Source organism: Aythya marila (assembly GCF_965140915.1).
Source record: "Aythya marila genome assembly, chromosome: 3".
Lineage (NCBI taxonomy): Eukaryota > Metazoa > Chordata > Aves > Anseriformes > Anatidae > Aythya > Aythya marila.
In genome coordinates, this window is record NC_139044.1 from 54,082,871 (window position 1) to 54,110,509 (window position 27,639).

Genomic DNA, 27,639 nt, shown 5'->3' on the forward strand with positions numbered 1-27,639 from the left:
GCTGTTGCAGCTAATGTTCCTCTTCAGTTTGCTCTGTCTGACTGGTACTTTTAGGTAAATGCTGCCGCTTCTTCTGCTTCAGTTCTTCTCTGTAATTGTATGCAAAAAGGCTTGGGTCTTCCTCACACATTTTCCTGTATGTATTGCACAGATTTCTGAAGTGTGACATGGACAGCTGAAAAGGACGCAGAGTTGGATCAACATCTGCTGCCATCATCAACTCTTCTGTTTTTTTCAAACGTTCACTTTCAGGAAACAAGGTCCTAATGGCAGGGGCAAAGAGCAGAAAGAAAAGTTCAAACAATTCAGACAATTAAGTTTCCCCTAAGAGAGGCAAAGTTCTCTTGGGCTTTTACATACTCTTAATATAGGCCATTGTCTACCCAAATGCAAATATACAAGGGCCATTTTTCTGCAAATGCAATTTATAACAACATGGGAAAGTATATGCATATCTTATACATTAAACACATGCTATATGCTCATGATTCAAAATATTAAAAAAAGAAAGAGCTTTTGGGTATGGATGCTGTCATAGAGCCTTCTTGGAATTAGCCTAATATTTAGAGAGCAACAACAGATTCAAATTTGTTTTGTCCTGATCTGTTTTGCACATGACTTTTTTTTAGGATGTATCATTCCAATGGGCCAGATATTGTTATCACTTGTCATTAATAGTGTAATTCCAATGCCAGAAAAAAAAAAGCAAAGGAGGAAGAAAGTAATATTTAATTATTGTTCATGTTTTAATATGGAAGATGTGCCTGGAGTCCTAGATTTCATTTTCTGCTCTGTCACTGTTCACAGATGGTCAGATAAGCTCACGTACTCTGTGACCTGACACATTAGCATCTTTCTTTCACAAGTTCCCCAAATCATAATAATACTAGTTCAAGTGATTTTTAATGTCTTGCAAAAATGCATTAACAAAGTGCCAACTACTGCAAGTACTAGCTGACTAGCTCTTACTTGCAATCATTCTGTCTACAGCAGGCCAGGAAGGCAGAAAATTTGCACATGGTTGATGTGCATGTCTCAATTTTCAAATTACCTGCCTTTGTCTTACATACCTAAAAATGCTTACAGACCTAAAAATGCTGTGCAGTGAATACAATAGCACATCCCACGCCCCCATAGTGTGCTTTGCAGGTTGCCTGGACAAGCTAGTCAGAAGGCTTTGTATAAATGAAAGTTGTCTCTTGGTGGAGACAGAGCACAAAGCTAAAAAGGGCTTTAAAAAGACAAGAAAAGGATGGAATTTCGAGGAACAACCTGGTTTAAAGTAGTGTGCCACAAGGCCTTGATTACAAATTTCTCCAATATTTTCAGCAGCATTGTCAGCAAAGTTAAAATGGATCAGGATTTTGATCCTTTCTTAAGTTATTCTCACCTTTGAACTAATAGTTAAAAGGTGTTCCTCAAGCCAAATATATTTAATCACCTTTTACATACAGACTACAAACCATCTTATAAACATACATGAGCAGTAAATCAAACTATTTTTCTTCATCAATTTAGTATCTTAATCCAGCATGCCACGTCTCACTCAGGTGTCAGAAGTTGCACACAGATGTACACTGATTTTTGTTTTTATACAGTACCTTGTAACTAATGCAATAACTCCATTATGCACTAGAAGTTGCTAATTTTTTTTCAGGTCAACTAAAGAATAAGAGGATTGTGGTTCTTTGCTGCATGCTAGGGCTAAAGCACGTTAATCTGTTGTGGACTATGTGATGTCCAAAAATTCAGATTTGCCTTCCTTGCTGCAAAAGAATGCGGAGCGCTTATTAGCTATTTCAGATTACACAATAGTCGATTATTTTATTAAAAAAAACACTTTGGCACAAATATTCTGCATAACATACACATGCTGACTGTGTGCGCCTTCTACTTATATTGTCAACTGAAGCCACTGTTTCATGAAGAAAAAAAAAAAAGTAAATCAAATACAAACCCAGACAGTTTGGATAACTCATTTTCTCACCACCTCCAAATGGATACTCAAACGTTAGCACAGGTGAAGCAACTTTCACTTTTGATCAAATGTTTACATCCCAGACATTAATATCATACAGTGCCTCAGGCAGAAAAAATATAACACTACCCCATCTGAAAACTAGAGGCAAAATTCTCTGTTCACCTTCAAAATAGCAACAAATAAGGCATATAGTTCAACAAGGTCTTATCCTCTCTAATTCTAAACTGCTTCCAAACCTTGTCCAACAAATTTCAGCTAGCCAAAACTATAGCTATATGCCTCTAGTACCTCACCCCAGCCATATCCCATATTTCCACAAGGCTGAAAGCCGGCTTTTCCCATACCAAGTCAGACACATGTCTGTGCTAGAGTTTTAACAGGACCCCTGGAGAACAGACAGAAGTTTTCCTGCATCAGTTACAGAACCTAGTAAATTCTCTCAGCAAGACGTGGGGCTTTTTAGAGAGGCAATAAGAACTCCATACAAGGGCAGGCACTGAAACAAGAATTTGACCTTTTGCCACTATCCCTCGAAATAAGTAACAGTTCCCACAGATCAAATTCTTTCCCCACACACTGCAAGCTTCAATTCAGAATTTTGAGACTTATTTTTGAACTCAACCAACAAATGATGTTGATTTTGTGGTTTTGTTTTGTTTGCTTGTCCATTTGCTTTAAAGTATCAGAGACAGACAGACTATTGGAAAGATCACCAATTTATCCCAGTAATTTTAACAGCTTCAATTACACTAACAGAAACGCAGAGCAATTATTCTACAGCTAAAGCAGAGACACATTCACCTTTCAATTCTGTATCTAAAAATCATTCTGAAATGGAAAGATTTGATGAACCATGATGACATCTATAAATGGAGTGAATAAAATAAAATGCATGGCTAGAAGTGTTATCAACTGATGTAGTAGCATTTACAAAAACATGGCCCGAGAATTTTTCTTGGAAGTTCCTTACTCAATTCCACGGAAGCAGTGTTTTCTTCTAAACTGAAAAGCACTTCGAACCACTTTTTCTACTAGCTCGAATGGCTGCTGTATCTTTGGTTGCACCAATGGAGTGAAATGCACTACAGCCACATCCACCTATAAGGAAAAGCAAAATATAAAATATTTGAGTAGATGTAGTCCTTTGAGAGGTGTTATTTCTTTAGAGTTAACAAGTGAGGCAGCAGGAAACAGGCAGAACACAGGAAGACATTGTGACAGGTAACAGCTGTGTGATGGCTAGTGTCATAGTATTTGATTTGGCTTGACTTTCAAAGCCCTGGAGAATTTTAGTCTTTCTTAGTTATCTACATATTTCTAATTAGCTCACATGCCAGTAGTCCTTCGTACTTTTTTCCCCATGGCACCTTCTCCATCGAGAACAACTTCCACGTAATCTGTAAAGTAATTAGCACTTCTTTCTTGAGATCCTTCCACAAGACAATTCTACTAGACAGTATTTGATCTGCAGACTGAAGGGCAGTTGGAAAAAAATGGTATTATAATTAGAAATCAAACCCACTCCCTATATATTTTCATCTGCTCTAGGGCTTTCGCAAAATGCGAGCCAAGAACCTACCTTTCAATACAGTAAGATTTTAAAAATCTAGTCTATTCAAAGGAATGATGGGTAGAAAGAAATTTGCATTCAATTTAGGTGACAACTGAAGTCTGTATTTACACTGTGTTCCATCACACTTAATCCAAAATCATAGTTGAATGCTTCCACACATCTCTCTTTCAAGTTTGTTTATTCTTTTATAGTTCTCAAATCAGCTTGGTTCACAGACCTGTCACTTCCCCTGTGTCTGAAAACAGAATGAAACAACATCCTGCCTTCGATGCACAGATGTACACTTTATATACACAGATGTACATATAAAAACACACACAATATGTCACGCAATTACAGCGACATTGTATTATGTTGAAACACCCTGAAAAAAAACAACACATTCAGACAATGCTTTTTTCCACTTCTCCACTTTTTCTGTAAGCTAGAGGGTCAAGACCAAGAGAGAAAAATTGTTTGAAGGACTAAAATATAAAAATGGTTTAAAAAAAATAATTAAAAAAAAGTCACAGCTTATGTATAAGCGAGAGGACAAATCAAAACCTGACATACAGAATATGCAGAGAAATGCACATACATGCTTTTGCGAAGCAGTTTCTGAATTTCTCATGTGCTTCTACACTTGTCACAGGCTGTTACCTGTCAGGAAGACCACCAGCACACAGTGAAAGCTTGTGTTCACACCGAGTGTCTGAAAAGTTGATCTTTTAGAAACATAAATACATGTATATGCTTCACACAATCAACTCCTTGAACAGAAACACTAAGGGCTTATTTACATATGTGGATGTTTATCTACTTTTTTATCATGCAATATAAAAATACCTTTCCCCCATAAAATTTGGGACAAGAAAACCACCAGAGACCATTTGGGATCTCCTAGCCCCCCCAGTTTTGCAGAACTGCTCCTAAGTGAGGTATGAAGACACTTTTGTTGTTGAGAGCAGGACCTGCATCTTTAAAAATAAAATTCTAAGGGAGAGGAAAGAAGAACACAATCTAGAAGCAGCGCAGAATTCAAGGGTAAAAAAAAGCTCAATTTGCAATCTCAAGGCCAGTGGGCAATAATTTCTGCGTCTGAAACAAAACGCAGCACTCCTCAGCATTTGTTCCACTGCAGACACGGTTTTCTTTGGACCCCAGGAAAGCTGCCTGGTAGCTATAGCAACAGATACAGGGCAAAGCTTTTTCCTTGTAATGGGCTGCTCTTTTACAATGACACAAGCTATTTTTCCCTAACCTTTTTAATATGCATAAAACAGAGAGAAGAATTATGAAAACCAAAACGGAGTTCACGAGAGCACTTAGAATGCACAAGTTCATTTTATTAAATGTTATCTTTTCTTAAAGGATAATTTTATTGGTAACACTCCTTTTGCCCACCAAGTACATTCGTAATATTTACAAAATAATACTCCATTCTTATAAAATAATGAATATGAAAGTTATCCTACTGGTATATCCTGAACTGTCAGTAGCATAACAGCTGTTCTCCCTTACTGTTTCAGTATACGAGTACAAGGAATGCTCATGTTCTAGTAAGGCAGGAGGAACACGTGACAGCACAATTTAATTCAGTCTGCTGCCTTGCTCATGAAATCAACACTTGAAATTAGAATAAACCTAAATGAGACAATTTTACTAATCGTTAAACATAAAGGTCTCATGATGGGCAATGCATGTATCCGCAACAAGGCTTTATCAAAAGAAAACTCACATATCCCCTTCCAAGCTGTAATTTTCTCCTACAGGGAACTGAAACCTAAGCAAAGTTATTACACTTAATTAAAACAGACCGTGTGAGTTCCTAAAAGACAGTCCTAAATCAGCACTTTCATCAACAGAGTGTTCAGTACCAGCACTGTACCTGTCTACTACAGGCAAATGTTAGATCTAACACCAGATACATCTGTCTCATAGCGGTCTTCTTCTGACATGAGGGTTTCATTTTGGTTCCTTTCCAGCAGAAAATAACTGCAGCACTGCACTTATAGCAATAATCTAATTCCTGTGCAACAGCCTTGTAACAACTTAACTCCATTGCCACTAGGCTCATGTCACCTCCAGGGCTTGAAAAAGTCCCTTGAATGTTTTGTGCTTTTGAGTTACAATTTAGACGATAATCTCTTTCACACCTTCGGTGCTCATCTTCATCTGGTTTCCTTCCCTGCTTCTTCAGAAGGAGCAGTGGTAGAAACAAAGGTCAAAACTGCTTTCAGACAAAAGTTTATTACTGCTGATACTACATGTTAAGAATCATTCCCAAAGTATTTTTTAAGTAGCAAAGGCACTGCTGTTTTTCTGATATAAACTAAGGATATATAAGTATGGTTCAACTCGAAGGCTGAATCATAGTTTCAACCTTGGAACCTTTGAACCATAGAACCATAGACTTGGTTTGAACCAAGTCTAATAAGCAGCACGCACATGTACAGAGGAAGAGTACCCAGAACAGGTCAAACACACAGCAAAACTTGTCCAGGATGCCCATTCTCCTGCAATCTGTGGACAGGGACCTGCTGAGTTTAAAATGTTGTCTTCACATTCACGAGTTTCAAGGGATTTTTCTACCAAGAATTTGGTCTAGTTGCTTTTGAATGCCTGCAAACATCGTGTATTTCCCTGTACTGTGTGGAGACAAGGTTTTACAGTTTATGCATGGAGGCAGCGTAGTTCTTTCAATTTGTAGCTGTGCCATCTGCTATTTTTAATATACAACTCCTTCTTATCATACTGGAAAATATGGAATTTTCCTTCCCAATCATACTTTGGACTTCTCAGTGCTTTAGCTTAGCCCTTCTCATAAACAGCACCATTCCAGGATGAAAAGGCACTAGATTGTTTCTCATACAGAAGTTAAAACTTCTGATTGCCTTACTAACCAACCACTTTTTTGATGGAGCAAGGAGCCATCAAGATATGGCTTTACAAAGTACCACAGTGAATTTCACTACAAAACTCAAAAAAAAAACAACCCACAACACAACAAACAAACAAACAAAAAACCAGATTAATGAATTCAACTATTGATGCACGTGTTCTTCCCCTTGCGTCATTTATATTAATGCTTCACTTCAATTTGCTACTTTATCAAATCTGTAGTACTATAAAGTTCCCTTTGCAATTTTTCAGAGTTAAATCTCATCTTTACTATTCTCAAAATTTTCATGAGCAAAACATTCTTCAGAACAGTCTTCACATTTTTACAGACTGATGATGTTATGCAGCACAAGGTTTTACTTAGACTCACTCTACAATTCCGCTAATAAATTAAACTCCAGTCAGTGCGAAAACTGACCATTTATTTCTACCCATCTATTCATATCTAGTTTTCCAACCAACTATTTCTCCCCTGTAAAGACCTTTCTACTTTACTCTGTGACCATTTAATTCTTTCAAGAACTTTGGAAAGGCCATCACAAATGCTTTCTGATAACGTAAGTAAATCTCACTGTGGTCCATCCACACATTCTCTTACTGCTCCAAAGAACCCCAAATAGACTTATGAGACATTACACATTTCTGCAGCATTTATATATTATCCGCTTATTTTGATTTTTAAAGTAGTTTCTACCAGTTTGGCCAGTACTGTAAGAAAGTTCTTGACCAGCTGGAAAACCCCAAGCACATCTAAAGATGTCATGTCAGAACGGACACATGATATTAGCTCATACTGCAGTTACTGAACCATCACACTAGTGTCTGCCTGGGAACCGAGAAGCTTCCCTCAGATGGGAGAGCTGACAAGTTGTTAAACGTCACCATGTCTAAAGAAACAAATCCAGGGATTCCTCATTAGCAAATGAAAATAAAATAATTTTGATCCTCCAAATCTTGCACCACAAAGATGAACACGGGAAACTGAAAGCCAGAAACAGAACCTACAGTTATATCACTGCTGTAAGCAGCAAGACTTCTCTCGGCCTCTCAATTTCTAATACTGACTTGTTGAGGCCACTTCACCAATAAATTGCAGTTACCATGTAAACTTTATTAGTAGCTTTATTCCTTCATTCTTTTATATAGAATGATAACAAAGTAAAGGATGATCTACAGAAGGCAAAAGCTATCAAGGACAGATGAGGAAAACCTGTAGCTGAATGGAAATATGCTGCTGTTCCAATTAGAAATTAAAATACATTGCATAGTTCTTTCCTAGGAAGTTTAAACTCATAATAAGATTATATGTGATGAAAAAAAAAAAAGAGAGAGAGAAAGAAAAAAAAAAAGAAAACTGTCTAGCTCTCAGATCAACTTAAATGAATCCTACCTACCCCCATCCCTGAATTCATAAATCTATGGTTTCTGGATTATCAAGATTTTACTCCACCTTTTAATCACTGTTTACAGTTTTCATCATAGAGGCTGGGTATCATGATGTATTTAGCACGAAGGGCCTCCATGTATTCTTCTCTATAATCTCTTTGCTTTCCCTTACTAAGTGTTTGTCAAACAAAACTCATTAAACAAAGTAGTCCTTTATTCTCTGCTAGATGGAACTAAGAGAGGGAACAAACAACAGTACTGCACTTGCTGTAGAGAACAGAAAAAACAACACTCCAAGAAATTTTGTTAATACACGCCAATGCAGTTTTATATGAGAAGGGACAGTTCCACTCAAGAGAAACTGCATTTTTCCAAGACATCTACAGTGAAGAAAACATCTCAGACCTCACATCGAGCAGTAAGTGCTACACAAACAGAAATGTATGATAACTGTGTATTTTATTACACTTACAGTGCTTATAGTTGAATTTATCATGCCCTTAAATCAGTTCACCCTGTTAATTATAATATATGATTACCATTTGCAGTGCTTTGGGTTTGTTTGCATGCTTGAAAATGCTGAAATTTTAAAAAGGATGCAATAAAAAGGCTAACTCAAGATCCTAATTAGCTCTTCCAGATTATGCTTTTGAGTGATTTTGAACTACCTAGACATGTCAGTTCCTTCTGTAAAAGAAAGATAAGACCTCTTTCCCATGGGCCTGATACAGCAAATGATACATATTTGCCAAAGCAACTCTACACAGACTGAACAAACCAAAGGGATCTGGAAATAGGAAAGACTTGGAAATAAGATTTTTAAATAGAGTAGCTGTTAACATACTCACCCTAACTATAATCATTTGATATATACATATGTTTATGCTGGACAGAGTTAGCACATCCTTAAACAATTACCTGAATTAAGTAAAATATATAAATTCTAGTTTATTACTAACACTGCACTACAAAATTAGAGAATTACTTGATATGTAATGCTACTAAAGACACAGTGGTCAAAAAATTGCAGTTCTATGTACAAAAAGGTGAAATAAGAGTATAATGCCACTGTTATTTTGTGCTCCACTTAATTCAACTTTATCCCTATTGTTATGGCTTTTCAAAAAAGTTTTAACAATACTGAACAGTAACATTAAACTTGGTCTTATTTAGACAGAATGTCTGTGAAAGCATAAAGACTGCTCTTTCTTTATCATGCCGATAAAAAACAAGAACTGCCAAATATATAGCCCCCCTCAAAAGTCTGCACGCCTTTTAAATCCTCATCACTGGTTTCAAACCATTTTTCTTCATTTGCTATCCCAGCGGTCCAACTGATCTAACACCAATAGTTCTCTCTTCACAGGTGCATCCTACTACCCAAATGTTTTACTCTGTCAAATTAAACTTGATCCTTTATGCAAGATTGTTTTTTTTTAAACAATTTTTTAAATCTTCCACTGTATGGTAAATTTGCAAATTATTTCCAGTAGCTTTCTGATTAAAAATGCACTTACACAACTGAGTTGATCCTTATCAGTATTAAAACCAGTATTTTATTTTATAGACAACAACACATCGTATTCACACTTATAATCCACTTGCTAAGACTGTTGATCTATGTCAAGGTCTGAGAAGCACTGGCTGAAAATAAAACAGTGATTCAGAAACGTTAGTTATGTAAGTTAACCATGAAATATTGCAAAAACTAAGCACCTTCTTATTCTTCTTCAAAAACATGAAAATTGGGATCAGTTACTACAGAAAAGAACAGCAATATTTAAAGACCTGAAATAAAGGGTTGCTTTGAACTATACTTTAAACAAAATATAACAATGTTCATTGTTAAAAAACAGTCAACAGGAGCTACAATTACATCCATCAACACACTTAAGGTGCATTAAGAGTAGAATATATTTTTCACCAATGTGTTTTTCTACAATGGCTTCTAACCTGCAAGTTTCTAACATTTCATTCAAAATGTGTATTTGTCTAGTAAGCCTGCAATCTGTATATGATTACTGAGTGCAACTCCAGTAAAGTAAGTTTTGTTTGATGGCTTTTAATCATGTATGAAAGAGCAGCCCCCTCTTACAAGCCATGCTAACGCTGTCCATTTGTCACCATTTACGTTCAAGTGCCTTGCATGCAGCTGCTCTCATCTGCTGCAGGGTCACGTTCAGATACTCATTCAGATAGCTCTGATTTCAAATGCAAGCTTTTTTTGTTTGCTGATTTCTTTTTCTTTCTGGCTGCACTTCTCCTCCCCCTCCTCCCCTTCCTCCCTATCACACAGACAGCTCCAGCCCCGGCTACGAAGCTGCCAACCAGTTACACACGTTTACAGGAGAGAAACGGGCAGACAAAAGGGGACAGCAGCTAACCATGGCATCAGCAGGTCTGCAGTTCTTTGCCTTTATGCTGGCTTTGTTTGGTGCTTTTGGAGACATAGCAGCCACCTTGTTGCCAAACTGGAAAGTAAACGCAGATGTTGGTTCCAATATCATAACAGCTATAACACAGATGCAAGGACTTTGGATGGACTGCACGTGGTACAGCACCGGGATGTTTAGCTGCACCCTGAAATACTCCGTCCTCTCACTGCCCGTCTACATCCAGGCTGCACGGACCACCATGGTACTGTCTTGCATCCTGTCAGCTTTTGGCATCTGCATCACTACAGTTGGAATGAAATGCACAAAACTGGGAGGGGACACTGACAGCAAAAGTCACACTTGCTTTGCTGGAGGAGTCTGCTTTGTTCTTGCGGGAATCTTTGGATTAGTACCGACATCGTGGTACACAAGAGAAATCATTTCAAATTTCCTGGACCAGACCATTCCAGAAAGCAGTAAGCATGAACCAGGAGGAGCAGTTTATATAGGATTCATTTCAGCAGGGTTTCTGCTTGTCGCAGGTGTCATCTTCTGCACTTCCTGCTTCAAAAAGCAGCAAGGAGCATGGATTTACCCTCCAAAGCAGCAGCATTTCCCATCCACACAGCAGGAGAACAATGCAGGTTACAACTTGAAGGACTATGTGTAAATATAGTTGTTTCTATTCATTGAGGTGGTCTTTTTTTTGTATGCTAAGTGTAGTTTGATTAGTTTGATTACTTTAAAGAATGTCTAACACTTGAATTTTCTTACATCTAGTCTGCAATTATATTTATGCAAGGTATTTTGGTTTTAGTGAGATCAGCAGAAAGAATGTGATAGGAAACAATGCTTAAGTCTCTTGCAAGAGTACTTTTCAGTTGATTTTTCAAACCATTCTTTTCAACTTTCCAAGTAACATTTGCTGAATAGAAAGTAATTATTTCAACATAAGCAACAGCACAATTAATGGTTTCTTACAGCCAAGATGCTTAAAAACAATCTATTTATCAAATCAGGCTATCAGTAACATAGAATGCTTTATAGAGCATTTTACTTTTTCTCCTTTTCTATGATGCAAGGAAAAAGAAAAAAGAAAAAACAAAAAACACCTCTCTGTCCAAGAAGCCCAATTGAATGGCCTTTAACCAACAGGCACACTTGCCTTTCATTATCAGTTCCAAATTGTCTTGGTAACTAGATTTCCTAAAAGGAAAAAACACCAACAACCAACCATGCAAACAAATCAAAACCAAAAAACAAAGCAAGAAAAAGAACAACAACAAAAAGCACACACAAAGACCTGTACCCCCCCACACACCTTAGCTGCATTGTTTATTTGCATATGAGGATGAAGAATCAGCAGTACTATTCAGATGGTGCCAAAAATGTGTCTCCCGCCTCAAACTGCCACCTGCTGCGGGTTTCCTTTATTATTGTTACAGAAATGCCTATTGGGCATTCTCCAATTGCTACTAATCTATCACTACATAATGAGCAGTACAACAGAAATGTAACCAAGACTATGAAAACATCTGTAAACTGTAGCGCACAGGATGCAAACTATGCACATGAAAAATCTGGAAGCCTTCTGGCTTACACTTGCTTAAATTAACTTTTACCAGCTCAGATACTACAGCTACCATCCATTGTCTTGAACATTTCTGGCCTTCTAGAAGAATTTCACAGGTGCTTTTAATAATTCCACTAAGGTACACTGCAGGCCCACACCCAGGTATCCCATTACTGTAAAATGTAATGTACAATGATGCTAAAGAAACTGCTGCTTCGTTTAAAGGTATTTTGTTAACTCCCTTATTTTGAATAATAATCTTGGATCCTTTAACCTTTTCTTTCAACACACGGATTTTATTTCTTATTGCTCACTGGCAGAGGATGTCCTACCAAAATGCTTTCCCAAATGAAAATCAACTTGATGTTAACTTGCTAGCACAGGTAAGGGGCCATGATGCAGGCCTCTACATTTAGGAATATGATAATTCCAGACAAGTCTTTCAATAAATCCAATTGATACGTATTCTGTGTATCTATATACAACTTTCACTTCCCATGTTAGTAGCCTGAAATTCATAAGAACAGTATAAATTATACTGTTATATATATATATATATATAACATTACACTGTTGTAATATAACATTATATACAGAGTTAATTTGTCAGAGAAAGTAAAAACTTCTGTTACAGCATTTTAGAAAGTGAAATGCTTTCTACATCTAATAATGTGAAGAGTCTTTGTTCTACTGCCCATATTCTCTGAATGGAACTTCATCTTGCTTTTATTACTACTGTTACATGGCCATTTTGAGCTTCCTATCTATTCATCAAGGAGCTCGTTTTGTACTATTCCTAACATTGTCATCAGCTGTTAGCTAGTATTGTGGAGAATTAACCATGAGCAAAAAGCCATTTTTCTTTGCTTAAGACACAATGCTGTGCAGCATTGTTCCATAAACCAGAAACCTATTACGTTTCAATGTTCATAGGTATTGTTAAAAAATATTTATTCATTGAGCTAATGAGGTAATCAAGTCATTCCTGCAAACCATGCTTCTCCACCTTTAGTAAGGGGCTTGACATGACACTATGCTGTGATCATTGCTAATATATGTGAATTAAAACAAACATTTATAAAACAAGAACCAAAGATGTTTTTAGAGGACATATAAAAAATGTACTAATTGCATACTAAAAGAGAAATGAAGTATTCTTAAGTTATATAAGCAGCAAATTTTTCTTTCTAAAAACTTTACGCAGAAGTACCTGAATGTCTTTGTATGCCTATGAAATAAAAATCAAGCACTGAGCTGCATCATTGACAATGCACTGCAAGAGTTTTCCAAGAATGCAAAGGTTCTATCAGCAACAGTAACATCTCAAACTATGTCAGTCTACTGCTAAGTGAAACAGTGACAATACAGAAGGTCAATCTACAACAGGAGATTGAAAGAAACAAAATATAGAGCACCTGTAACCAGGACCACCTGAAAAGCTTATACTTCCTGTTTTTGCAATATAATCAATTTTTGCTTTAAATCAAAAAAATATATTGAATTAATACATGCCTGCCTTTAATGGTACTCCCTTTTTATAGGATTTGCTTATACTGAGATATTTGTCACATCTCTGTGAGTTTTCCCTCTCCCTCAATCAGCTGAGGCCTTTTCAATATAGGAAAATGGGAGTATTGGTTAGAGCTTCCCAGTTCTGAGATACAGATGGCAGGAGCCTTTTCACTACAGCTCTACTATGTTCTCAAATCACAGCCACCTTTGAGAAACAATCACCACAAAATTGGAATTTGGGCCTTATTGAACACTATTTCATGCACTTGGATGGAATCCTGAAATTGTTTCTGAAAAAGATAAGAGACGGCAAAACAAACAAACAAACAAAAAAAAAAATGCAAAAAAAAGGTCTTACGTATGATCAGTTTACTTCACAACCGACTGCTGTCACAAATAATAATTTAATGTTTGGACAGTTACTTGCTCAAAAAATACCAAAAGAGTTTTAAACCATTATCAAAATATGCACAGCAAAAGACTGTAAAATTCACTGTGGTAAGAGAGAGGGAATGGGCTTAAAAATGTTCTCAAGAGAGAAGTCTGAGGAGTAAAAAGACCAAGAGAGAGATTGTGATAAAGGGAAAGAATGACTTATTGAAGAGGTGAACAAACCATTTCAAGAGGATCTTTCAGAAGCAGAAAGTAGATTTCCACATGCACTTAGGGCACACAGACCCCACTCAGTGTATCAGGCACACATTTTTACAAAAACAAACAAAAAAAGATCTACATCCAAAATCTAGTTTAAATATATCATTCTTGATTCCTGTAATCCTAATGGCTATTAATAAAAATCTGGCAGTAAATAAGAGGATAGCAAAGCCACTGTTCTCCTCTCAAAAGCAGACAGGAGAGAGATCAGATGGTTACTTTTTTAAACAGGGAGTAGGATGTAGGTGACTAAGTGGTATAGCGAATAAGAGGGTGTTAAATATACTGAAGATAAGCAGGGTGAAATGTAAAGATTATACATGTGGTAAAATTAGAGATCTTTGACATAAGAAAAGCTTTTATTTATCAGGGTCTTTCAGAGGACCCACCAAATTTTCCAGGCACAGTTCCCAAACTGTTCATAACTGCAAACTGCAAAATAACTGGCTTTCTATGTATGCTCCAATCCTAGCAGACTATCCTATTGCTAAATTTATATCACCCTCTCCGGAAACACCCAAAGAAGTACAGTGATCTTACAGATAAAACTTGAAGGTCAAAGCCAAGTTCTGAGGAACCAAAAAACAAAAAAGTATCTTCTTGAACCATGTACGCTTCACTTACAGGTGTAACACACCACTCTACTTAGTAGTACAGAGATGCTGAACTGAAAATCAGATATATTACCTGTCTGAAAAATTAACAATAAAACACACACACACACAAAAAACAAACAAACTTACCTCTGGTTTTGGAACAAAGGCTTGACCTGGTATTACGAAACGGTTTTCAACAGTGCAGAGATGCTGAGACATGATGGACAGTCTGCTACGTTGCTTGCCTCCTGTATTAGCTGTAAGCCTCTATTGAAGAATCAAAAATGCACAAATCAGTGAAACTGAATTGACCAATTGGTCAATTAGATTAAAGCTTGATTATCAGCATAATCAAAGACAAAGATACATTAAAAAAGAAAATTAATTCTTAAGAACTCACATCAGAGTTTATGCCCAGTTCATCTGGAATTCTTTCCTCTGATGTAATAGCATTTCATTAAGATATCATGGTAATTTACAACCTCAGTCCTTCAATCAAATGCACATGAAAAGGAGCTCCTTGAACTTCTGCAGAACTTAATGAGTGTTCAAATAATTTTGTATGGGCACAAGAGAATACTGAAACACTCTGACTGCAGAATTCAAACTGAACACCACTGGCTGATGGTATTCTCACATACTTTCCTTCCACTCTTTCTGAATCAAGTATTTTTCTTTCTTCTCCAACACCAAACCTCCATAAACTCAAAATCAGATACCAAATGAAATTTCTTCACTATAAAGTATGTTTACTATATATGCAAGTAAGTTCACTCTACTTTACATAAGTTTAGATACCTAACAACATGAGCATTTAATACCTACAATTGAAATTAGCAGTTTTCTAGTTTTCCCAAGGGATTTCTTACACAGATAGTCAAAAAGTCACCCAGAGAGCGGAGGTTTTCTACACTTTCACATTATTTCTGTTTTTCTAGCACAAACAATTATTAAACACAAAAAGCCCCAGTAAAACAACTCTCAAATGCTAGAAAACATTACAGAAACTATATAGATACAAATTTTTGAAGATTCCTGTTCTTATTTATCATTAACTTAATAAAAAAAGTCAATTTGTGTATCTGCTAACATCTGTACATTATGCAGCTTCACATGAAATTCATACTCATGATATCCTGCCACTTTTATTAAAATTATGTCTGAAAAATAAATTATACACATTGCTGAAGATTTTTTTCTTTTTTTTTTTCAACAAGTCTCCTAAAAGGCAGTTCACATGTTAGCATAGAACCAATAAAATACTTTTCAGTGACTTCTCAGAAAGAAAGCTTAGTGATTCTGTTTGCCTACATCAGCATTTAAAACTACCTTCATTTTTTATTTTGGAGGAAACCTATTATATATATATGTGCCACAGTCGTTATTCCTTTTAAAGAAAAGCACCACATTACAGTCTAACAATCAGATATGCACTTCCTTTACCTCTGCAATTGAAATGAAATGGACAGCACAATTTCAACAAGCTACTCTTACTCTCCATGAAAACAGCAAGCCTCAGGCTTCCTACTTCTCAGCTACAGAAGGGATAACTTAGCAACATCCAAGTCTGGGCAGTAACATTTCAAATCACTTCCATCTCATCTGCAGGAACATACCTGAGTATGGCACTTCTCAATGAACCCAAAAATGCTGAGAACATATAGCCCAGGTGATACTTGACATCTCTTTAGGAGTGCTCTCTACCAACTCCTCTCAAGGTACCTCAGGGATTATTATTATTATTTTTTTACCCAGTAAGCTATCCAATACAACTGTGCTTTTCATAAGCACGTATTAAAACCCCATTATCAATGAATCTGCAAAATCCATCACAAGAATTAATGTACGTGAAGAACTAAGATTGGCAAAGCTGGCCATCTGAAGGAATTTTAAACACATCCTTGTATACAAGCCTTTTTTTTTATTTTTAGAATATATTTATATTCAATTTATAAGAATTATGAAAACGTGATAATTTTTCTTGTTTGCTGTTCAAAAATCTGAACTATTTCCCACTTGATTAGTGTCTTTTTTCTAGTGTTCTAAATAGACAGCAGTGTTAGACCCAAATTAAGTATTCTTCTCTTCTAACATGCCAATCTTCTAAATGCCTAACAGCTTATCACCCAGCCTGGCAGCCCTCAGATGGCACTGGCAGAGAAGTTCAGATGAATTGCACTCTGTGCTCAGTTTTACTTAATATTAGAGACTAACAAATATCTTCCATTTAAACTGAAATAAGACTCATATTAATGGTCAGGAAGTATCCAGCCCAGGTATCAAATTCAAGGTGAAGTACTGAGTAACCTGTGGCAAAGTAAAAAATCTTTTCCTCAAAATAAGGATTGATTTTACAAAAATAAACTATAGAGGCAAAATGATTTGCCTGACACTTGCAAACATAATTTTAATGCTGTGGATATCTGGCCTTATCCTCCTTAATGTGCCTCAGAACTCAGCATATAACAACATAACTATTGGTTTTCATCAACAGTTTAATCAAATCATATCAAACACAGAGTTCAGTAGTAATAGGCCTATGCTGACATAACTCATGACAGTGTTGCTGTTAGAAGAAAACAGAAAAGCAGGAAATTAACACCAGAGAGAAACGCAAATGTGATTCAAAGATATTTTAACCTTTTATAATAGTAGAACCTAGCTTGACTGCAAATTAACATGGCACACTCCTTTATTTTCTTACTGTTAACATCAAGTTATCCTAATTAATTACGAAGCACATAGGTCCATTCCATCACAGCAGGCTACCCTTCCACCAACTGCACGGTATACATGTATGCACCAAGACTTTCTTTAGTATTTAGGTTCTTAGAAGGGACCAGTGAGGACACCAAGCTGTTAAGAAATTTTCCTTTCAGGAATGTAAATCCATAGATACACAAAATATTAGTAGAAAATTAAAGATCTAATTTATTATCTGCGTTAAACTGTTCTGTATTTGCTGGTACTGAATATGCCTGTAGTTGCCAAATCACAATGGCTAAGCTACTTCAGAAGACCACAAAAAAAAGGCACAGGTTTTCATTACCATTCCTCCTAATCAGAAGACCAAGTAGCTTTTCCCAAAGGAGTATTCATTATGTCAAACCAATTATGGAAACACAAACCATGAACTATGAAAAATTTTGTCTTCAGTGGAAGCTCTCTGCTTGAATAAGCATAAGAACAAGAATCAGGAGGTCCCAAAATGTAAAGTCAACAACAACACTGATTCATTGCACAACCTTGAACATATCACTCAATTTCCTAGTGTTTTTAACTTCACTTTCTAAACACAAAGAACTTAAGAGTGCATGGTGTTTTGCATCTCATTTGATCTATGCTGAGTGCAGAAGCACTATAATCTACATGTCACCAGTGGTGTATGCAGCTGGTTAGAGCTATATAAAGCACAAAGTCCATTTATGCTCTCAGCACTAGGCCACTTTTTCCACTGTTTTTACAAATCGTTGTATTTTACTCATCATCACTTTGCATTTTGTATCAGTCTGTGAGCCATATCTTGCAATAAGATATAATCTCAGATGACGTGAAGTCCTTCTAGAAAATGGAACCACATTTTTTAATGCCAGTAACCATATGAGCTCAGAAGTGAATTAAGAACCCCAGCTCGTTTCATAATAAATGTTCGTCCCTGGTGTTCTGTAGAGCCACCTACTGGAACAACTTCAGTACTCACCTTGAAGCTTGATTTCAGGGCTACATTAATGACAGCACAGTATGGTTCTCTATGACCCCAAATGACAATAGACACTTGTATATATAATTACTATTAATTTACACACAGTAAAACACAGTAAAATTTTATTTTTAGAATTTTAATTGTAAAGTTAATGAAACCAACACAAACACTTAGCTTGCATAGAGAAAACCTGTTATTACTAACTAATTAGATGGAAATTCAGTCTTCAGACTGATGTGCAATTACTTTTTTTCATATATATTGTTTTTTAAGCATCAAATTGGATTCAAGTAAGAGGCATACTACTTTCATAATTATAACAAAAAAGTCTCTTTTGTTATTTTTTATAAAATAAGTTAAAAAAACGATATGAAATGGTGCATGAATGACTGTAAGCGAAGGAAACTAGTTAAGGACGGAAGAGTGCTGTGGAATCTATTCAGGTTGAAGAAATCAGACAAAAAAACACACACATTAAGTAGCTTAAGAAAATATAACCCTCTATAAGAAATCATAAATAAAAAAAATATGCGCTGTGAAAAGATCAGAGCAGATGATTATTTCAATGTTAAAAACTGAACTAATATTTTCCTCTCTTTTTTGAGGCAACTAAGAATGTTTTTGAACTTTTAAACAAAATGCTGCATGTCAACCAAGTTTTGTTCCATTTATCATTTTTAAATATTGGGAAAATGGTAACATCTTACCTCTGCGACTTCCTTCTGAAAAGTCAGTGTCATCTGTGTCCTGCCATAAATAAAAGGCCCATTCTTTTTGGAAACATTTTCAAGCCATTTGATGATTAGAGGAGTTGAAACACTGAAGGGTAGATTCCCAATGATATGAATATTTGGTGGCTCTGTTAACATTTGATGGGAAAAACAAAACCAATAAACAACTTGCAAAATGTCTGGGATAAGATTTTGCCATGAATGAGTACTTCAGAAAGATATGTGCCTATCAATCTAGATTAAAACTATGAAAACAATTTTTATTGTGCCACATCAAAATTATGCCTTTCCATTTATGCTTGTCTTATGCTGACAAAACGGTGTTACTGTTCATGGTAATTAGCTAGAAAAAAAAAGTGGTTAGGTCTGGTTTTCATTTACATTAGAATAAATCAGTAACTTTCAGCTGATTTTCAGCTGCTCGGTAGATTTCAGCTGAGATACTCAGAATAGCAGACATACAGACAACAATTCAATGATCTTTAACTACAACTATCAGGTACAGAGTAAATAGCCACACTCATCATTCTGTCCAACATGTTACTCCCAGACACATTTTACTGTCTTCATTACCCCCCAAACAATCACTTAGCTCAAAATGAAGAGAGCTCTCCTTTTGTATAGAGCCCTATGAAATCAAAAGGTCTTCTAACAAGCACAAGGCTTAGCACAGCTCCTTAGCCATATGAAGTTGTAAGTATCATTCAATTATGTATTGCATCAGTGTATGTGTTAAGCAGGCACTTCATTAGTAAGGATCCTCACCTCTACGCAGGAGAGCAGTAGAGGTGGACAAAATAAAGTGTTGCAGTTTCTTAGATACTACAGCATTTAATGACGTGGCTGGCAGATGATGTTATTAAATTCAGCTGGTTCTTGGGCACATTTTACTTATTATGCAGTTTCTAAACTTTCTGAAATCCACCAGACTTTCAGATTTTCACATGGCAACAATATTATATATATGTAGTATAATATAAAAGTATATCTTACTAGTAATTAGTCAGCTCCAAAGACGAGAATAACATATGTATGTAGAAGAAACATTAATTTTTTAAAACTGCACACCTTCACATATGCATTTGGTCACAGTTTTGTGAAACCTTTGCAAATATGCAAGGCATTTTTAAAGGTGAAGATAATGTGGCATAGTCTTTTATGTCTTACATTAGAAAGCAGTTTACTGTTCTTCAGGCACTGCAGACAGTGACTTTACAATAAATTAAGGCATTTGGAAAAGGAGCCTGGGAGGTCATTTCCAATTTATCTAAATACTGTTACACGTTTCAAAAGGAAGGTGAAATCAAGCCCTGTGAGAATTTCAGATCTAAAAATATGTAAGTAAATAAATAAATCTCTGATTGGATTCTACATTTGTCAAATATATTTATTTGAAGCTAAAGCAATAATAAGAAAATCCTAAAGGCTTCTGAGAAACCTACAGAAGTGTCTTTAGTGGAATGACAACAGTGGTTGCTTCTGTCTTGTTCCAGAAGAGGAAGAAGCTAGGAAGCAAGTATACAATTTAATTTGCTTTTATACTTTCCAAGACTTACTATTGTACAGTCAGGACGCCCTAAGGCAAATAACTGCAAAGCAATTATATTAAGCAGCAGTAACGCTGATTAAAGTATCAAACAAATTCTGCTCAGTCTTAGAAGAGGATGACAATTTTCTAACTGTTTCTTTCTAGAAAGTAAGTTAGCCACTCTCTATCCTTACCTTCAACATGTATCTGAAGAGAGCAACACAAGCACTGAGTGAACTCCAGCTATATATCCAAACTTAAAGAGTAAGTTGGAAGCCTTAAACATAAAACGAACCAAGTCCGAATACTAACCGTCCTCCCAGTTCTTTTTTAAGTGCTTTGGAAAAGCCTTCTCCATCTTAAATGTCAGAATATCTCCATGAACAATGCGCACTTTTCCTGGAGCTGCTTCAGACAGCATCTGTTTGTAAGCAAGCAAGTAGGATCTACAGTGAGTATTAACCACACTGATTTCCAGCATCAGCGACAGTAAGAATTAAACCCCTGCTATATGTTTATCTTCAATATACAAAAAAGGAGTAACAGTTCAAACTGAGCACACTGCTTACAAGTATTTACCTTCAAAAAGAGAACACTAATGAAAGAAGTTCAATGCATGCCTAAAAGCTGCAGAATTCCTAAAAGAGGATTTAAAGCTAAAAAGGCCAACAAAATTCTCTTCAACAAGGATGATTAACAAGCCCCAGGCCACTAAGAGAACCCCACCTGATTTAAGTGCTAATGCAAAGAGCAGGTATTGAAAAGTTGTTGGATCTATTACCTATGGAAACAAGGCTCAAAACGTTTATTCTGTCTGCCCCCGTAGGGTCTACCTAGGGTCTATTATTTTAGCTACATGTGATACAAGACTGTAGAAACATTCAGCCATTCTTTCCTTTTCCATAAAGAAGGTTGTCTTCATATTCCCGGAAGTAGTCTGAACTCAAACCTTTAGAAACCAAGGAGTTCTACAAAACAACAGGCTGTATGAATACCTAGCAGTAGAGGAAATCTCAACCCTTTGTATCTTGTAAGACATCTCACAATCTACCATGTTCTCTATCCCATCTCTCCATCCTATTTCTGCAAATTACCTGGTACTTAAATGGTGAAATACCAGCTTAGAACTAGATGCAGTCTGATGACCAATTCTTTCATTTCTGGTGTCCATTTATACAACAAAATTGTTACAATTTTTAGTGCCATATTTTCTCTTATAGTATGATACTATGCACAAACAGAATAATTCAAAAGGAAAGTCAATTTTTACAAAGATGACTTTGGGGGATATTTAGCAGTCAGAATAATGAAAAATGGCTTAAAGAGCAAGTTTGCTTTTGTGCAGAATCCAAATGCATAAATAGTTAAGTGCTATTGGCTTAGCTGATGAAATAAGCTGCTCATCACTGTTAGTTCCATCTTCAGTCTAAATCCTGCTAATATGCTAAGGGGCACAGAGGTTTCACAAGTTTCTGAGCCAAACGAAAGTGCTGCTTTCTCATACTTCATGAAAATGTTCATGAAAATGTTTTCATTAAAATTTTTGGAGTAAAACTTCTTTTTTTTTTTAACTTCAAAATAGCTAAAATAGCTATTCTGTGTAGAATACTAAAAATGCTTAACTAAAAACTAAGTGTTCCTACAGGTTTTAAGAGCAATTATTTTCAACTAGAAAAATAAATCTAACCTCGACTCCAAACTACTTAATGTTTTTTTTCAGCATTACATTAGCAATTATATTGCATACATATTCACTAATCTGCCATGATTTGTCAAATCTTTCTTTGAATCTGTCATAAATGCTGTAACATGATGAAAGGCAATATAAGATCAATAAACTTAGAAAACAGAACATGAGAAAACAGACAGCTGCCTACACAATAACGGATTATTAACATATGTTCTTTTTTTTTTTTTTTATAATCACATTTAATATCATTGAGAACACACCTCTCAGCAGAAAATCACAGTTGTATACTTCTAATTTGAAATAAAGTCTGAGGAAACTCATTGAAACTTTCTCCGTTTAAAAGCCAATGTGTACAGCTAGCATGGTTCCAGGAGCTCTTGTGCACCAAGCACATGAGCCAAGTGATTTTCCATTATACAGACCCTCTTGTTCTTTGCACACAAGTGAAAAAGCATAAAGAAAACAAAGGGTACAGTTCAAAAAAATGAAATGGTCTTTCTGGAAGAATTCTATATTCAAGCCACTCTGTCTGAGAGCATCTTTTTTTTTCTCCTGGTAAATCTTTCCAGCCTAATAACTATTAGGGCATATAGCATAGGGTGAGACAGAACTGACAGACTCTCAGCTTGTGCAAACTGTCACTCTGTACACATATGTTCTTCCTATATTTCCATTTTGCAGTAAAGAGGACCCCAACTTCAGCTTTGTAATAGAGATCACCGCCTGAAAAACAGTCAATGAAGAATGCTGTATGCTTTACATCAGTGATTTTATAAATACTGAAAAAGACTTTTTTCAGTATAAGACTTTTTTTTAAGTAAAAGTCTCAAATTTGTATTTTTAATCTCTGATTTATTTTGTTACTTAAATCACAAACCTTTTATAAGCATTCAAATTTTGATACAGCTTTTAATGAGAAACTAGAAAAAAAAGAGGTAATATGACCCACACTGTCACAAACGAAAGAATCATTCCATCCTAGAAAAAATTCTGTGATTCTGTGATCCTATTTGGAGGGGAAAGAAACAAAAAGAAATACCATCTAATTTAACATTAATGGATGCAATATATTTCTTGTCCATTCATGTTCACAGGTGCTGAGTTTTAGCATCTTTATATTTCACAACCTCATTCAGACATATTTATGTCTACTGTGAAGAGGTGGCTAACGAAAAATGACTGCTGTTAACTCACTTGAACAATAAATATGATTACCTATCAAAGATTATAGATCCTGAAAAGCACACTTTCATTCAGAGGCACGTGTTTCAGTAGCTGCATTTTGGGAGACCAGAAAAGATGTCTAACTACATAAAAATCTGTTATGTCAGTATCGTTTAACCTCAAATTCCTTCCAATCCCAAAGCAGTTCTTGAAATCTAAACTGCAAATGCAGATTTGCTACCGTTCAAGAAAAGTGAAAACACTATGTGTTCATACTTCATAAGGTATATGTGGTATACTGTAAATTACCAACAGCTAAATCCACAAAGACATAATTACATGCATATTCAGGTTTCAGGATAGGAACTATTTTGTTGATATTTTAAATTATTAATGTCCTACAAAGAGATGGTAGCCATTCTCAAGTGAGCTAGTTACTTTTTCTCACCACTGATTTTTAGAGAAAACATTAAACTGCAATATAAGGAAAGCCATTCAAATTGCTATGATTTGATGTTTCAGAAGCATATGAAAACAGCCGAATATGATGAGGTTTAGCTGCTGTTTTTCTTGCTAGGTCTACATAGTCAAATTCTATAAACTTGACATTTTAATAGCAATACAAGTAGACAGCATTTCAGAAATACCACATTGAGTTGTGAATTTGTATCAGTTTCAAAGACAGGTGCAAAATTTTATTTTTTTTTGTTTGGTTGGTTGTTGGTTTTTTTTGGACACTTTGAACCTTTCCATGTTCTTAAACTGTTCTTATTCAATGTTATGCATACATTTACACCACAAATCATTCTACAGTTGATACCTGCAATCCTGGAATGAATCGAGGATCTTTTTCAACTAAAAGGAGCTGTTCAACATCAGCATTGAGAATAGACCTGGTAATTCCTCCTGGCCCAGGGCCCACTTCACAAACATGAGCATTTTTCAGCTTGCCAGCTTGTCTCACTATCTTGTCTGCAAGACATAAAGAACATACTAAGCCTTTATTCTCCAAAGGATCCAGCTCACTAAGATAAATTCATTGTTTATTGTTAAAGTGCAAGCATGCTTATCTCAGAGTAGACACAAACAGTGACACATCCCACATAAATGATCACATGCCTGCTAGACTGCACAGAATTCAGATTTGTTTCATGCTAAAAGATACAATCAACTTTTTAAAAAAGGCTATTTTCAGTTTACTCTCTTTACAATGTTGCTTATTGCAGAATCAAATCAAAAGAGAATATTATTTTTCATCTGTGGGTCAGCAGTACTATTACTCTTCCTCTAAGTAAGCACTTCTCTTCATCAACCTTAAGTCTCTACTACTTATCTTTACAAAGGTGTTTTCACTACAGAATACCTATTTCAAGGACATTTAAGAAGCAAAAAGGATACAGTCAAGTTCTAGTAAGACTACAGTATGTAGAGAGCAAAAAGGGAGAGCTGGAGTAAAGTTAAAGTTGGAATACAGGTAACTGGTAATTATAAAAAGGCAGGCAGTTAAATGATAAGGAAAGGACATTTCCTTCCTGTACCCAGATGGAAGGATAAAACATAAAAACTGATTACAGACTGGAAGGAAAACATATTAATGATAGAAAAATGACTAAATTAAGCATTAAAAATGTAGCTAATTAAAAAAAGACATTCTTAGGAAGCAAGGAATGGAATGATAAGGGATATTATACTGCACAGTCTATAAGCCTCCTAAATATGCAATAAAAACAAGAGATATCTGAAAATGTGCCTACCTATAAGGTACTCCTAAACCCACACATACAGTTTTATTCCACAGTAAGAGTCTGGTTATTCGTGATGGGGAACTGAGTTTTATGTTCACATCCTCAATCTTTATCACTTGATTCACAATGCATAATCAAATCATCAGATACATGAAGCTGCACTGCATTTATTATTGCAAAACCCAGCCACCACTAGGATAGTAAAGAAACCCTCTATGAATTGAACACTGCCATCTTTGTCACCTGAGATGAAGCTATAGAAAACTGAATTGCTCAGAACAATGTAACTGATTCAAAGAGCTACATTTCTAACAGATGAGACAAATTACCTTTTAAAACACACAGTTACTACACTTTTTATGATACATAATAACCTGAAAATATCCTTCATTTTTGAATCAAACTTACAAACTGAATTTACTTGTAACTTATCAAAGCTTGACAATAGTTTGCTAATACTTGATAGTACTTATAAATGACAGTAACTCAATGGAAACAGTACTAGGGAGGCTCTGACTTTTGCATTTGAATTGATAACTCACATTTCATATAGGAATATGCTTTCTGCCTAAAAATTATTCCATAATTAACTCTGTAAGGAAACACATTTTCTATAAATTTACAAGTGAAATCAAGTCGTCTAAGCTAAAACTGCTTTTAAAAGTAATCTTCTGATTGTCATAAACTTGACAGTTGTCATCATGCAAACATCGCCTCCTTAGCTAGGACCTGGATCCTGAGGAAAACCACGATACTATGTTTTAGAGTAGCTAAAGTCTGTAAGCATTTAACCTGTCAATCGCAAATCCAGCAGAAAGTTCTGGGAAAGCTGTTTCTGTGCTTGAAGCCGGAAGAGCTTGATAATCTCGCCAACGGTTGGCAGAGGAGGCAGGTTGAAGGCAGCCACCTTCCCCCGAGCAGCCATAGGGCAGCGCTCCTGCTCCTTCCCCCTGGCAGAAACCAAGAAGAGCTGACTCTAGTACCTGCAATACATTAAAATACGTCGACATTAAAAGCCTGGCAGAGCTTACAAGGTGAGACTTGATTCACGCATCGTTACATGGGTGCTATATTTCAACTGTCAGCATTTTAATTACTGTACGCAGTGCTTATACTGAGGACATGTACGTGGGATTTGGGCAGCAGCCTCACTGTGTGGGTTTGACAAGCCAGGAGGCAAAACAAGACCTCTCAGAGCTTTTAGTTACTGTTTTTTACTGCAAATAAGGCCTCAGCCCTCAAGGGGAGGCTGCCTCAGCCCCAGCCCTTCCCCTCTCCTCCCCTCCCCAAGGGGGCGGGGTCTATCGGAGCCCCGCCCCCTAAAGCAATCCTCGCCCATAACAGAGCGCCCCCGACTGCGCATGCGCGACCGGCGCCAGCGTGGCCGTGGCGGAGGGATCGCGGGCAGGTGCTGCGCGCCGAGCCGCGGTGCAGCCGCAAAGCGTTTTTTTTTTTCTCCCTCCGCCGTGGCGGAAAGGAGACCCCGAGCAGCAGCCAGGCGGCGCCGCCGGCCCTTACGGTGTCACGCGGGAGCTGCCCCGGAACAGGAAGCTCCTCTCCTCGTTCTTCTCTTCCGCCTGCCGGACGCGCATGTGCTGCCTCGGCGCCCCCGTTGGCCGTGGCGCTCACGGAGAAGCGGGGCTGCGCATGCGCCGTGCGGCGGAGGGGGCCGGTGGCGGCGGGTGTTGCGAGTGCGCATGCGCGGGGTGGGGGGATCAGGGGCGGGGGGGGGGCTCGTAGGCGCGTGCTGGGGGCGTGTTGCGCCTGTGCTTCATCTGCTTCGAGCAGGTGTTGGGTTAAAAGTTCTTTAGCTTCTATAATGTGCCTCGTTATTAAAGCAGTGTACATAAATTAAGGAACCACAGACTGGTTTGGGTTGGAAGGCACCTTACAGCCCACCCAGTCCCACCCCCTGCCATGGCAGGGACACCTCCCGCCAGCCCAGGCTGCCCACAGCCCCATCCAGCCTGGCCTTGAGCACCTCCAGGGATGGGGCAGCCACAGCCTCTCTGGGCAGCCTGTGCCAGGGCCTTGCCACCGAGTGAAGAATTTCTTTCTAACATCTAATCTAAGCCTATGCTCATTCAGTTTAAGGTCATTCCCCCATCCTATCACCACACACCCAGCCAAGGAGTCCTTCTCCATCTTCCTGTAGGCCACCTTTAGGCGCTGGAAGGCTGCAGTAAGGTCTCCCCGGAGCCTTCTCCAGGCTGAACAACACCAGCTCCCTCAGCCTGCCTTCGTAGGAGAGGTGCTCCAGCCCTATGATCATTTTTGTGGCCCTTCTCTGGACTCGCTCCAACAAGTAATTACTGTTGCTTCAACAGGTAATTGCTGAGAATATGTTTCTAGAAAGCTAAGCAGTTACTAAGAAGCCACAATTAATCATGGATATTGTTAGATAGATGTAAGAAAATGCAGACATTAAAGGAGTACCAAAAAGTAATCCCTCGCTTAATGTAAATGGGCATTAGACATAGTTTCTGCCATCAACAGCATGTTCTACTTAAGAATCACCTAAGTTGGAAAAGACATTAAAGATCACCAA

At 37.0% G+C, this 27,639-nt stretch overlaps 2 protein-coding genes across 3 annotated transcripts; one reads left to right on the top strand and one right to left on the bottom strand.

The window, feature by feature from the left end:
• TFB1M (transcription factor B1, mitochondrial) lies at positions 1 to 26,672 on the bottom strand. 2 transcript variants are annotated; one of them, XM_082755851.1, is made up of 8 exons: positions 26,610 to 26,672; positions 25,884 to 26,074; positions 24,167 to 24,318; positions 20,805 to 20,913; positions 18,941 to 19,092; positions 14,678 to 14,797; positions 2,952 to 3,079; positions 1 to 263 (listed from the first exon to the last, which is right to left on the bottom strand). In XM_082755851.1, exons 2-8 carry the CDS (start codon positions 26,014 to 26,016, stop codon positions 11 to 13), a joined length of 1,047 nt encoding a protein of 348 aa, XP_082611977.1. In that variant the 5' UTR covers positions 26,017 to 26,074; positions 26,610 to 26,672; the 3' UTR covers positions 1 to 10. The 2 variants fall into 2 exon arrangements, with proteins under 2 accessions (XP_082611977.1, XP_082611976.1); XM_082755850.1 differs by lacking the exon at positions 26,610 to 26,672 and adding an exon at positions 26,123 to 26,288 and having other exon boundaries at positions 25,884 to 26,041.
• On the top strand, positions 10,191 to 10,943 carry CLDN20 (claudin 20). The gene has a single exon (XM_082755852.1). It carries the CDS (start codon positions 10,206 to 10,208, stop codon positions 10,863 to 10,865), a length of 660 nt encoding a protein of 219 aa, XP_082611978.1. The 5' UTR covers positions 10,191 to 10,205; the 3' UTR covers positions 10,866 to 10,943.
• Positions 26,673 to 27,639: the final 967 nt, after the last annotated feature.